Source organism: Sciurus vulgaris, assembly GCF_902686455.1.
Source record: "Sciurus vulgaris genome assembly, chromosome: 5".
Taxonomy (NCBI): Eukaryota; Metazoa; Chordata; class Mammalia; order Rodentia; family Sciuridae; genus Sciurus; species Sciurus vulgaris.
The window spans coordinates 29,957,002-29,972,333 of record NC_136465.1 but is presented as its reverse complement, the minus strand read 5'-3'; the positions used below and the strand labels follow the sequence as shown (position 1 = coordinate 29,972,333).

Sequence of the window (15,332 nt, the reverse complement as noted above, 5' to 3'; positions counted from 1 at the left end):
ACCATAATCAACTGGGTTATATACTTGGTGCTCAGAGTACATTATTATGACATTTATTATTATGACAATTATCATCATTATGAGTTAAAATTGAATAAGAGTTCCCAATGCTAAGTAGAAAAAGTATGACATTATCCAAATTCACAAAGACCTATTTGTGTGAACTGGCATTTTCTACCTTGACCAAACTACACATAAAGGCATGAAAACAGCTGAACAACACATTAAATACATGCAGAATATTGTCCTTGTATCTTAGAGTAGAATACAATAAGGAGTAGAAAACACTAATGAATAGGCAAGGTTTTTTACTTGTCTTATTAAATCTATCTTTTAAAATGATTTTTTTATTAATTTTGAAAAGTTTATATTATACTTAAAAATTAATGAAATTATTTGGTACTATGTTTTTAGTTGATCTTGTTTTCAAAGTACAATTACTTCATGAAATTTTGTTTCAGTTTTGTACACATACATGAGTCATGATGTGAAATATATTCCTTGTGTCCTTATGTCCGTTACTATTAAGAACTTTTACAACACAACTGTAAAACCTAAAATAATAAAACTAATTGTGGTTGTTGAAATACAAAATTTTAACCAATAAAATAAATCTCAGTGACAAATGTACCTTTTGTATTGTCAAGTTTAGCAATGACTTTTTGTTCTGCAACATTCCAAATGATCACTAAATTATCAGTACTGCCACTTGCAAACAGATCAGGATTATGTGGACACCAAGAGATTGCTGTAATTGTTTTTTTATGTTCAGACATAATTGCACGAAGTTTGAATTCATTATAACGGTGATCCAACTAAAACAAAATAAATAAACAAAACATTTTAGTGCTCCTTTTAAATAATACGCTATCCATTAATAATCATGTCATATAAATAAAAGCCACATACATGAAAATTAGTTCACTGAGTAATAAAGATATGAACAAATTTCAATCCTTGGTCTATGTTCAAGTGTATTTAAGTATATTTGATCAGCAGAAAAAAGCCATATGGGAACAAATAAGAGAACTGAAATAAAACATCAATTAAAATTAATAAAAATAAATGTTTCACAAATATGCATAATAATTCAGAACTTTCTTACATTTTCCATAGCTAATTTAAAAACCTTTGGTTTTGGAATTTCTTTCTGCCATTTGTACTTTTATTTACATTTAAAAATAAAATTATGGTGTACAAAAAATTAGAATTTTAAATAAACCAAATACTTATTCTTATATTATTAAGATGTCTAACTCTTCCAGAGAAATGTATCATTGACCCTTTTTATGTCATTTTTTTAAATTAGGTTGTATTTTTATATGTAAGTGAATAAAATGAATAGCCTATATTTTCCTGTTTCATTTGTAATTATGCCTGAGTTAATTAGTGGATTAAGTACTTTCTCCAACATTGTTACCATGTTTTGAATTGTACTGATTATGTCATGTTGTAGTGAACTCTTCAGGGTTACTGAAAATTATAAAAAATCATTATATTAAATGTTACCCCAACATTTCTTTAACCATATACTTGCAGTAAAATCCTAACTGCTGACAGAACCTTCAGTACTCTGCATCATCAAACCTCTGCTATCTTGCCAAACTAATCTGATATAAAATTCCACCTAGTAAAATCATTTCCATTTTACAGCCTGATACTCTCTGTTCCCTTGGCCTTTAATACTCTCCCCATTGATTTGCTATGGTTATTCATTCACCTGTTCAGGTCTGATTTCAAAAGTACCACTTTAGAGAGATGTTTTCAGACCATGCCATCTAAATTAATAACTCTACTCAAAACCTATCCCATTATCTTATTGTCTGTTTTGTAGTCTTCATGGAACACATTTCTTCCTGAAACATTTACTTAATTATTTGTTTACTGACTTTATGACCTCTCCGGTTCTCTGTCCCACAACATTTTGCCTGGTTTGTGCACAGTTGCATTTCTAGTGTCATGTAATGCTTGGTCAATAGAAGAGGGTAAGTTGATACCGAAGATCAAACCTGGTTTTGCACTTCAGTAACTTCTGCTTTTTGCTATACAATAATGGTGTAGTAAACATCTATGTGTATGTAAAGTTTTTACTAATGTCCTAATTATTTCCTAAGGCTCTGACTCCTATAAATTCTTTTTATAGTTTCAACTATTCTTAGACAACTTTGATGAAGCGTTATTAAAGATAACCCAGTACCACTGATTTTTTTCATCTGATTAGCACTACAGCAAGAATAATTTGAAGGAAACTATTTAAATACATAATTGTATCTTTTTATATTTATAAATAAATAGGTTTTTAAGTTTTAAATTATTCAGAAATTTAAGTTAGCTATGGTAGATATTGTGAATATATAAGATGTAACAGAAAACTCTGGTATATACATATTAGAAATTTAATCAAAGATTCTATAAATACAATAAATATTAAAAAATTAAGACATTTATCAATGAGCTTCTTTGACTTTATCATACAAATTATCTAATAGTATCTGTAAGCACACTAGAGAATATTGAACTATTTGTAGGGATTAAATTATTCATGAATTCCTATTATATTTACAATTCAGTGTTGTAAGACGGTACTATTATATTGAGATGGAGCATAAATTACTGTTAGAGTGCTTTAATACAATATAATGATGCATTTTAAATAACAATTTAAAAGCCATTTACAAATATTATTTTATAGTTCACAAAAATCTGATAATACATCATCGTCATTATCTAGAATTTTACATATTTTTGGACTTTGACTATACAGTCTATGTTTGCAAATTACTTAATAAACATTTATCCTGAAAATAATTATAACAACTTCTATCTATGTAGCAGAATTTTCAAATCACTTTAATTTAGATGATCACATATAAAACAATATAAATGTATTAATATATACATTTATATACATGATTATATAAATTCTATGTCACATATGAAAGTAAATATGAATTATGTATAATGTATAATATAAAATATGAATTTATATATTACTATCAATTTAATGTCAATGTCACCATTTAGTGATGCAACTTTTTATCGGCATATTTTGAAACACATTGCTATAGTATATACTGTAAAGAACCATCACCTAAATTTATTTAATTTGCAAATGACCATAATTTTGAGTTCATTTCATAAGTCTTACATGTTCATAATTTTGACTTAACTGCATAAATATTTGTCATAAAATGCTATCATAAAATTTCAGACACAAAAACTTGAAAAAAATTAAGCCTTACCAACATCTGCTCAGTTTCTTACCATCCTTAACCTGTGGGAGGAACAGTTTGCTTTGCTTGACATATTTCTTTTCTTTAGAAGGAAATAAAAGACAAGAAGACAGGGAGTGGAGACTAAGCAAGAAATTTTATAGAAGGAATTTGGGAGTGAGACGCATGGGAGACATGCAGGGTATAAAGAACATAGCTGGGAAGAAAAAAAGAGAGCTTTCTGCTGCCTCATGTAGGGACAGGCTGGGAAGTGAAAGATTGTGAGTGATATTAAAATCACATCTTCATTGCTACACATTTCCAGTCTTGATAAATGGAGTACACACAATCTTATTCTCTACTGTGGAAAATAAATTATTTTTATGGATTAATGCTACCATTTCTTAAATATTCCATAAACTATAGCATGATTAGTAATAAACTAATGTAGTAATAAAAAGAATTCTTCAGCATAAAGCATTATTTTTTACTCAACTGAAATAGTTGATGTTCGAAGATTAAAAGAAAGCAAACTCATGCATCCAAGACATTTAATGAATTGTGTACAAAGTGCTGGAGAGTGCACACAAATTTAAGAATGCAAAGGTAAGAAAGCCTCATTTCTAATAAATGGAAAAATAGAAAGAGTCCATTTTATGAAATCTCTCACTAGTAAGGAAGGGGGAAAGCCAGCATAAGAAAAAGAATGTACATTTCAGGTGAGATTTGAAAGATGAGAAAATGTTCCCCACACAGGCAATGTAGGCAAACTGAAAAATTAATGAAAACAAAGGAAACATGAGTTTGAGATGTTTTATAAAATGCAATTGGTTTGGTATGTCTGTAACACAGAGTGAAAGAAAAAGGAGGTAGGATGATCACGAGTTCTTAAAAGTCATGTGATCCCAGTAAAGGGAGGCTGAGGCAGGAGGATGACAGTTCAAAAGCAACTCATCAAGACCCTGTCTCTAAATAAAATATGAAAAAGGGCTGGGAATGTGACTTGGTGGTTAAGCATCCCTGGGTTCAATTCCTGATACCAGGGGGAAAAAAAAAAAAGTCATAATATGAAGTTTGGATGTACTATTATGGTATGAGTAGCAATTAAAGATTTTAAAATTGAGATTTACATAAATTATAGGAAAAACAAATTAAAGGAAGAGAGACTATTAAGAGAATATTATATAGTTCAGGTAAGAAGGAAATAAAGAAGATACTGAAAAATGCAATATACCACAATCAGTCTTGGTTACTGAGGGCAAAGGATGTGAGTAGAAGCGAGTCAAAGATGACTCATATTTCTGAAATATGAAAAGTAAGCCCCTTGACTGAGAATCTGACTGTGGGTTTAAGGAAAAAAGCTGAACTTGGATTTAAGAGGTTAATGGCTCCTCTATCTAGAGAAATTTATGAAGACACTGGCACTGTAAATTGGAAACTGATGAGTGATGACTGTAGTTAGAAAAAAAAGGTAGTTATGAAGATTTTTCTCTCAAGAATATTTCAAAATATATCTGCACTAATTTTAATGGACTATCCACATCCTTCAATGAATAGAATTTTCTCATTTCAAATTTACTAATAATATGATATAAACTTTTTCTAAACATTTTAAAGCCCAATACAGAACAAAAAAGAGAAAATAGAAACAGCAATTAAATTACAGCATTATACTTTTCTTGTGCCCAGGACTTAAAATAAGTAATAATTTTAACTGTTACAATTAAAAATTGAAAAGAATTAGTATTATTTTACCTGATAAATATAGATAGCCAGAGTAGCACAATATGCAAACCTGTCTCCACTGGCAGCACATACATCTTTGTTCCATGGCTGACATCCAGCAGCCAGCAATCCCACTTGCCTTACCTGGGACATGCTTGCCTTGGAAAACAAATGTGAAGAAAATGTCAGTAATTCTCATTATTGGACAAACTTCATCATTTTCATGTCTTCCCCAATCCACACCTTTGTGCCCTGAAAAAATGTTACTACTACTGATCTCACCTTACATTTTCAGAGAAAAGGAGGTGAAATTCCCAAATGCACACAGACCTCAAGGCAAGTACTTTACAGGAGCAAGAGATCACAAAATGATGAATGACATATGATACTTTGCCAAAGGCTGGGAAGCCTATAAGGAGTTATGGGAACTATAGTGAAAGATAAGGCACACATCCCATCTAAACAATTTTAATTCCATTGGAGATGGCCATCCCATGCTGCCAGACAAACAGAACTTCTGAGATAAACTGAAATATCCATATTTTTCTGTGATATGTATCAATTTTTAAAAACTTGCAGTTCATTCAAGGCAGAAATTCAAATTTAAAACACTATGGGCCAATGTTGATGGGATTGTGACCTCTGTCATAGAATTCCATGGTTTTTACATTAACTCTTTATACGCACAAAAACTATTTTAAGTATGTAAGACAGTTATAGGGAAACTGGATTAACAACATTGTTCACTATTACCAGAGGGGACAGAAAAAAATTGGAAATTAGTATATATTTTGATAAAAAATGATTATGTCAGAAGACAGAAGATGTTTAAGTAACCAACCCCAGAAATGCAGACTATGAAGCATGGTAGAAGCAGCCCAGGGTCAAGCCTAAATAAATAAGAAATGAGACCCAGCTTTGCACCAAGCACAGAATACAAGGCTTTGCACCAACCACAGAATACAAGTTGGAGTCAGCCATTTAACCTTAGGTATCTCTTGATATAAAATATACTTTTGAACTGCATTTTCTACAAGAGTTCTCTCAGTTCAAAAAATTCTATTAATCTAAGTATAAACTCAAAATTCTTCTAACATATGGGAGAGAAGAAGCATCATGGGTGTTTTATACTTATAGAAATGAGACTGATTGCAAGTTTAGGATCATATTGATAATTCATCAAACTGGAAAATCATTCTAAGGCTAAAAACTTACCTAGGCAGAGTACTACCCTATATAGTTATCTAATGAATGACATTCACAAATAAATTACTGATGAAAAAAAAACCTTTTGAAATTAAAATTCAGACCACCATTATATGTTTAATAGCCAATATCTAATCAATATTTAGTTTATGATGCTCAAAAGCTTTATATAAAGAGCATAATGTTAATATCAAAATCACAATATGTAAAATTATTACACATACAAAATATATGCACATAAGATGTACAGTACAAGTGTCTAGGTGCTTATTCAGTGTATTCCCTGGAACCCTACAACTTAATAATAGCCATGGTCTTCTCTTTCTACTCTGCTACCCAGAAGTTTAAAGCAAGCTATCCCAAATCAATGATACCTCATACAGTTATGGAAAGAATAACTTGGTGTCTCTTTATTATCTGCTTTATGATGTCCCTAATATCTTATTCACTGTGTTTATGTGTGTGTGTACCTGTGTTGCTGAGGACAGAACCCAGAGTTTCACGCATGCCAGGAAAGCACTCTACCACTGAGTACATTCCCAACCCTCTTCCTCCTTCACGTTCAGACATTAGCAAGTCAATCAGTTATGTCTTCTACAATGTACAATTAACATATTAATTTATAACACTACTTTCTTCCTTTTATCTTTACTTTCAGGCTTTTGCAACTGGAAAACATCTACTTTCTTCTCTTTCTTCTCCAATTCTTTGTTCTTGTCCCACAAAACCCCTTATCTGGATAGAACTAGTGAAAAGTTTACCAGAACTCAGTCAACTATATGAAGTGAAAAATTGTCATGATAAAGAAATAGTACTATCAGTCTTTGGGTGCTTACAAATATCCCAAAGCTTCTACAGAAAAATCCTTTCTTCCTCCTCTAATGAGACTACATTACTTCAGGGGCTAGCATTCAGGATAAATAAAAAAAAGATATATAGTGTTTTTTTTTTTCTAAGTGGTAATTTTACAATAATATTATTCTTCACTGAAAATATGTCATTTCAGTCTCAATGTGAAATAGGCTTTTGTAGAATATGCTAGAGATTTGTGATTGCTATTTATAGCATTTCTATATAAGTAAAAAAACCTGCTGATTTGTTTAATAAAATATTGAGTTTATTTTGTAAAGGAAGTATAGAGCTCTTTAAACACAAATGTAAAATGGAATCATTTAAAAATTTTAACTTTCTGCTAAATTTGTACATTTTTAAAAGTTAATAAACTAATTTTAAAATAGTTTTAGGTTCATAGCAAAATTGTGCAGTTAAGTACAAATCATTCCCAAATACCCTTTGTAGCCTTCCTCTACCTTATAACACAAGCTCCCCAACTATCAACATCCAGTACCAGATGGTACTTTTGTTACAACTGATGAAGCTATGCCAAAATATCATTATCAAAGTCCATAGTCTTCATTAGGGTTCTCTCTTGGTACTCTACTATTGGTTCTGAAAAATGTACAATAACACTGTAGTGGACTGTATAGAGTGATTTCACTGCCCTAAAATGTCTTCTGAGCTTTGCCTATTCATTCCTGTCCCTCCCAATCTGGAAACAACTAATCTTTTTACTTCCTCCATAGTTTTGCTTTTCTAGCATGTCATACAGTTGGAATGATACAGTACCTAGCCTTTTCAAATTAGCTTCTTTCAGTTACCAACATACATTTAAGTTTCCTTTGTTTTTTCATGGTTTAATAACATTTCTTTTTTTTTTTTTTCAATCTTTAATCTTTTTTAGCATGGTAAAATAAATATAACTTAAAATTTACTCTTACTGATTTTAAGTGTACATCCCAGTAATATTAAATATTTTCTTATTATGCAATCATCATTGCCATTCATCTCCAGAAATCTTTTCATTTTGTAAAACTGAAACTCAATAGCCATAAACAATTATCCCTTTTTCTCCCCTTCTTCAGCCCTTTACAACCACTATTCTACAGCTATCCCTATGGTTTTGACTACTTTAAGTAACTTATATAAGTGAAATAATAAATATTCCTCTTTTTGTTAGTGATTTATTATCCTTAATATATATCCTTAGATTGTTGCCAAATCCATATTGTATCTCAGAATTTCCATTTATTTTATTTTATAGCTTTTTTTGAATGCCCGTTTTTAAAGGCTGAATAATATTGCAATGTGTGTATATATGATATTTTGCTTATCCATTCATCTGCCAATGGATGGCTGAATTGCTTCCACATGTCAGCTATTGCAAATATGTTACTATGAATATGGTGTGGGGAGAGAGAGAGAGAGAGAGAAAGAGAGAAAGAGAATCTTTAAGATCCTGCTTTTAATTTGTTGGGGTATATGCCCCAAAGTAGAGTATCTGTATTATATGGTAACTATTTTTAATATTTTGATGCATTTTCACATTGTTTTCCACATCGGCTCCTCCATTTTACATTCTCACCAGAAGTGTTCTGATTGCTTTATATTCTTATAAACTCTTGATATTTCCTGTCATTTAATAGTAACCACTCTAATGGATATGAGGTGGTATCTGTTACTTTGATTCACATTTACCTAATGATTAGTGACATTGACCACCTTTTCATATGCTTATTGGCCATTTGCATATCTATTCCTTTGGAAAAATGTCTATTCAAGTACTTTGCCAATTTTTTAATCCAGTTAGTCTTGTGTTTTTCACTGTTGAGCTTTGGAAGTGCTCTATGTATTTGGGATATTAGCCCCTTATCAAACTTACTTTCTCATTTGCGGATTGCCTTTTTGATCTGTTGGTAGTTTTTCTTGAAGAACAACTTTTTAATATTTATAAAAACCCAACTTATTATTTCTTTGAATATCTATACTTTTGGTATCATATCCAAGAAATTATTGTCAAATCCAATGTTGTAAAGCTTTTACCCTATGATTTCTTCTAAGAGATTTATAGTTTGGGGTCTTACATTCAGGTTTTGAGCCATTTTAATTTTTGTACATTCCTTTACTGCTCATTTGTTGAAAAGACTGTCCTTTACCCCATTGAATGAATGGTCAGAGCACCTGTGTTAAATAATTGGTGACCATATGATGCAAGGATATATATATAATATATATGAAAAGTCTACTTTATTATATATAAAGTCTACTTTAATATATATATATATATATGAAAAGTCTACTGTATTTTAAAGGGGTATATATACCTATCTTTATGCCAGCATGACACTTTGATTATTACAGCACCATAGTAACTTTTGTAGTCAAAAAATGTACTAATACTTGATGAGGATATTTGTAGCAATGTTCATAGGGACATTAGTTGTACTTTTCTTGTATCTGGCTTTGGAATCAAGATGATGCTAGCCTGATAAATAAAGAAGTATTCCTTCCTCTTCAATTACTTTTATTTTTTCTTTTTTTAGGAAAAATTTGAGAAGGATCAGTGTTCTTCATAAACATTTAGGGGAATTCACCCTCAGGTCCATGACTTTTCTTAGTTGGTAGAATTTTTATTATTTAATTCAGTCTCCTTACTAATTATAGGACTATTCAAATTTTCAATTTCTTTATGGTATAGTCTCGATTGATTGTGTTTGGGGTAATGAATTCTCCAACTCTTATTATAGAACTATTTCTTCCTTCATTTCAGTCAGTTATTGTTTAATATTTTGATGGTCTTTTATTAGGTATATAAATGTTATATAATTGTTATGTCTTTCTTATATATTCAGTTTATTTATAATGTTCTTCTTTGTCTCTTCTAGCCTTTTTTGACCTACAGTCAATTTTATCTGGTATTAATACAGCTATCCTACTTTCTTTTGTTATTTTTTATGGAAAATCTTTTTCTATCTTTTTACTTTATTTTGTATCTTCAGATTTAAAGTGGATTAATTGTAGCCGTGCATGGTGGCACACACCTGTAATCCCAGCAGCTCTGGAGGCTAAGGCAGGAGGATCATGAGTTCAAAGCCATCCTCAGCAAAAGTGAGGCACTAAGCAACTCAGTGACACCCTGTCTCTAAATAAAATACAAAATAGGGCTGGGGATGTATGTTTCACTGAGTTCAATCCCTGGTACTCCCCGCACCAAATTAAATAGATTAATTGTAGACAGCATATAATTTAATCATTTTAATCCATTCTGAAAATCTGTCTTTGCTTAGAAAGTTTAAATCCATTTACATTTGAAGTACAGCTGTCCCTCTGTATCCATGGATCTCAAATCTATAAATTCAATCACATATTGAATATTTAAAACATTTTCTTTAAAAAGTTTGCTTTTATTAAACATTAAAGACTTTCTTGTCATTATGTCCTAAACATTATGGTAAAATAACTATTTATAAAGTATTTACATCATTTTAGGTTGTATAAATAATCTACAGATGATTTTCACTGTACAGGAGTGAATGGGGTTGAAGCTCAGTGATAGAGCACTTTGCTAACAGGTGTGAGACCCTGGGTTCAATCCCCAGTACCACAAAAATAAATAAACAAAAGTAAAAAATGAAGTATATGGAAGCATGTGTGTATGTTATATGCAAATACTATGACATTTTATATGAAAGACTTGAGCATCAATGGATTATGTTATTTCTGGAGGGTCCTGGAAATAATCCCCCATGAATACTGAGGGATGGCTATAAATACTTATAAGGAAAGACTTACCTTTTTCATTTTTTTATTTGTCTTCAATATGTCTTAAAGTTTTTCTTTTTCTTTTTCTTTTTTTGGTCTCTCATTTCCTGCATTACTGTTACCTTTTGTATTTAATTTTTGAAGGGATACTCTGAATTCCTTTCTCATTTCCTTTTGGTTATATTATACATCTATTTTCTTTGTGGCTACCATGAGGATTACATTTTAAGTTCTAAATATATAAGGTACTAATTTGATTTTTTACCAGTTTAACTTCAAAAAAATACATAATTTGGGTTCTTTGCTACTCTATCTTTATGCCTTTCAGTTGTAGATGCCTATGTGCCACAAATCATAAATAATGTTTTAAATGTATTAGTCTTTCAAATTAATATGAAATGAAATGTTGAATCACAAATGAAAGTTTCAACAATACAACTTGTAGACTAGTATCTTTTTAAATTTTATGTTCATAAATCATGGGGAACTCAATAAGTAGCGTTATAAATCTTTGTTTCAAAATAATAGCTTTTGTGATTACCCATATGTCTACCTTTATTGAGATTTTTGGGGTTTTTTTCATAGGGCTTTTGAGTTACTGTCTAGTGTATTTCATTTCACCTAAGTGGATTCCTTGAGCATATCTACTCCAAGGAATATTTACTGGTAATGAATTCTCTTAGTTTTTGTTTGTTTGGGTATATTCTAATTTTTCCCTTACTTTTCTCCTTCACTTCTGATAGGAAGTTTGGTTAGATATGGAATTTTGTTGACAATTTTTTTTTCTTTTCTCACTTTGAATACATCAGCCTACTATGTCCTGGTCTCCAGAGTGTTTGGTAAGAAATCTGCTGATTATCTTCTTGAGGATAACTTTTATGTGATGTGTTGCTTCTTACTGATTTTAAGATCCTCCCTTTGTCTTTGGTTTTAAATTATAATTACATAATTATAATGTCTCAATGTGGACTTATTGGAGTTCACTAAAATTCTTGGAAGTTTATATTTATGCCGTTTAGTTTTCTAGCCATTATTTCTTTAAATATTCTTTCTTTCCAAATTCTCCATTTAGAACTCACATATGAAAATGTTAGTCTACTTGATGATGTCCCTTAGGTCACTCTTCTTCTTTGATATTTTTTCTTTCTATTCTTCAGACTCAGTAATATCCACTGTTCTATCTTCAAATTTGCAGATACTTTTCTTGTGCCTGCTCAAATATGCCTTTGAATTCTTCTAATTAATTTTAAAATTTCAGTTATTATGTTTCAATCCTAGAATTTCAGTTTCATATAGTTTTCTCTTTATTAATATTTTCATTTTGTTCATATACTTTTTCTTGATTTTCTTCACATCTTCCTTTAGTTCCTCAAACAGCTTTAAAATGGTTATTTTTAATATCTTTGTGTAATAGATTTGCCATAAGAACTTACTCAGGAAAATTTTCTCTTGATTTATTTATTTTTTCCATTAAAAGGACTATACTTTCCTGTTTCTCTGTAGGACTTTGATTATTTTGTTGTTGAAAACTGGATAATTAAATCTAATAATGTGGTAACTCTAGAAATCAGATATTCCATCTTCTCCTGGGTTTGCTTATTTTTTTTTTGTTATTATTTTATTTATTGCTTTTGGTTTTGCTCTTTGTCAAGGATTAGTCTCAGAGTAACTTTCTCTGCATATGTGGTTGCTTTTCTATTTTCCAGTCAGCAATGACTGGCTCCCAAAATGGTAGAAGGAGAAAAAAAACAAAAACAAAAAAACACTTAACAGTTAAAAGGCAGGGGGCACCATTCCTTAATAGTCTCTTTAACCAGGTGGTGAGGCACAGGCCTATAATCCCAATGATTTGGTAAGCTGAGGCAGGAGGATGGCAAGTTTAAAATCAGCCTCAGCAATTCAGTGGGGCCCAAAGCTACTTAGCATGACACTGTCTAAAAAAAAAAAAAAAAAAATTAAAAGGGCTGGCGATGTAGCTCAGTGGTAAAGCACCCCTGGATTTAATCTTCATGCCAAAAAAAAAAAAAAAAAAAATCCTATTGATCACTTTAGGTTGAGGGAGGGGCTTGCAACAATGGGGGAAGGTTGCAACAGTGCCTGCTTGTGTCTATTTCTATAATCAGAAGCAACAGTTAGTGATCAGAAGTTATCCCTGATATCTAAAGGACAGGGTGCTTTTGTTCATGCAAGCTACTTTTAGAACATATGCACAGTTTCCTACTATAGGGCTTGAGATAGAGAACAAGTAGCTGCTACTATGTTAAGAGTTGAAACTGACTGAAATTTAACATCCAAGTCTTTCTCTGGAATTTGCAGAAACTTTGGTAGTCCAAAATAATTCCAAAATAATTATATCGGACAGATAGATTCTGTTAGTGCAATTGTTGTCTAGGCAGGGAGATTCCGAGTGGTTTCATGGCATGATGGCTCATTGCATTTTAGTACAGAATAATATTCTTTTGTTTGCATGAAGTTTATTTAGCTGCCCATCTATCGAAGAACATATTGACTGCTTTCCAGTTTGGGCAATTATGTATAAAGCTACTATAAACATCCATGTACAGGTTTTTCTGTGAATGTAAGTTTTCAATTCATTTAAGTAAATACCAAGGAGTGAAACTGCTGGTTTGTATGATATGAACATGTTTCCTTTTGTAAGAAACTGCCAAAATGTATTCCACAGTGTCTGTACCCATTTTGTATTTCCATCAGAAGTGAATGAGAGTGTCTATTGTTCCATGTCCTTGCCAACATTTGGTATTTAGATTTTGAGCATTCTAATAGGTATGCAGTCATTCATCATTATTCAATTTGCAATAAACTAATGACAGATGATTCAGAACATCTTCTCATATGTTCATTTGCCATTCGCATATCTTCTCTGATGAGGTACTTGCTCAGGTGTTTTGCTCATTTTCAATCAGGTTCTTCATTTGCTTATTGCTGAGTTTTATGAGTTCTATGTATATTTTGCATAAAAGCCCTTTATTAGATATGTCTTTTGCAACATTTTCCCCAGTGTGTAGCTTGTCTTACTATCCAGATCTCACCTTTTACAAAGCTGAAGTTTTTCACTTTAAAGAAGTTCAGCTTATTCATCATTTCTTTCACAGAATGCACCTCTGGTGTCTAAACAATCACAGCTAAATCCATAAGCATTTAGGTTTTCTGGTATGTTATCTTCTGGAATTTTTAGAGTTTCGTGTTTTAAAGGTAGTTCTATGATCCATTTTGAGTTAGTTTTTATAGAAGGTGTGAGGCCTGTGTCTAGATTGATTTTTTATGTATGTATATTCAGTTGTTCTGTCACCATTAGTTGAGAAGACTGCTTTTCTGCACAACAATATTACCTTTGTTCTTTGGGCAAAGCTCAGTTGAGTATATTTATGTGTGTGTGTTTCTATGCTTCTTATTCTTTTTCTGTTTGTGTATACTTTTGTAAATACCACAATTTCTTTATAATAAGTCTTAAAGTTAGGTGGTGTTAATACTGAAATTCTGTTCTCCTTAAATATCAAGTTAGCTATTCTGGATATCTAACCAGAATATTTATCCACTTATTGATATCCACAAAACAGCTAGTTGGATTTTGATTGGGACTTTATTAGACCAAGTTGGGAAGAAATGGTATCTTAACAATATTGCATCTTCTTATCCATGAACATTGAGTGTCCATTTATGTAGCTCTTCTTTGACTTCATTCCTCACAGTTTTATGGTTTTCCTTAACTAGCTATTATACATAAACTTACACCTAAGTAATTCATTTTGGGGAGGAATAATAACTGGTTCTGATGCTTGTCCCTTCAAATTGCATTTTGCCTCTGAGTATGTTTTGCAGCTTTTTGTGAAGGGACATGATGTATCATATGAGAGCAAATGCTTTAAACAAGCTCTTAGCAATCCAGTGTTAAAGTGTGGAGGTTGGGGATGCACTCTCTAGTTCTGTTATTGGGTCTCAGTCTTTTGATGAATCCATGTCTCTGACCAGTTCTTTTCAGTTCTTCACACTACATTCCTCAGGTGGAACAGGACGGCTGGAGGCAGCAAGAGTTGAGTGTTCCCCTTTGCTCAATGTGAAAAGCTAAAGCAGACTGGTGTTGAGTTTTTTTCCCCCACACAGATAAGACACTGGTAAGATGTTTCTCCTGAGGGCAGGTAAGTCTTGTTAAGAAGAACAGAATGCCCTGGTATAATCCAAATAGTTCCTTTTCCCCTGCCAGAAGCAAGAGAGAAATTTTCTCCCATATTCACTGTGAACACTTGGCAGAGCTCCTGAAAATGGAGCTCACAAAAGCGTGGGGACAGTCTATCACTGGTTTTCCAGAATTTTTAACTCTCAGACTTGTCCACACTGTGCCTTTAGCAATTCATCAATTATACTTCAGGTTTTCCTTCCATGGCAATAGTTCCAGGGAGGCCTCTGCTCTAGGGTTTCTCCTTCAAAAAGTCATGATTATCTGTCTGCCTGCCTGTCTGTCTAATTCTAAGGGCAATGGTTTTCCCTGTGATCCCACTTCTCTAAAGGACCTAGAAGTTGTTGATTTTTCAATTTGTTCATCTTTTTACTCCTGGTTAGGATGGAGTGGTG

General features: G+C 31.8%; 1 protein-coding gene across 6 annotated transcripts in view; it reads right to left on the bottom strand.

Moving 5' to 3' along the window:
- The window catches only part of WDR17 (WD repeat domain 17), a 95,644-nt gene that overhangs the window by 54,557 nt on the left and 25,755 nt on the right, over positions 1 to 15,332 (bottom strand). For all 6 annotated transcript variants that reach the window (XR_013763960.1, XR_013763961.1, XM_079141032.1 and 3 more), the window contains 2 exons: positions 4,968 to 5,096; positions 632 to 815 (listed from right to left, as the gene is read on the bottom strand). Coding sequence is in view for 4 of the 6 variants with exons in the window: in XM_079141029.1 (XP_078997155.1) it covers positions 632 to 815; positions 4,968 to 5,096 (313 nt within the window). In the remaining 2 variants the exon portion in view is untranslated. The remainder of the gene's footprint in view (positions 1 to 631; positions 816 to 4,967; positions 5,097 to 15,332) is intronic.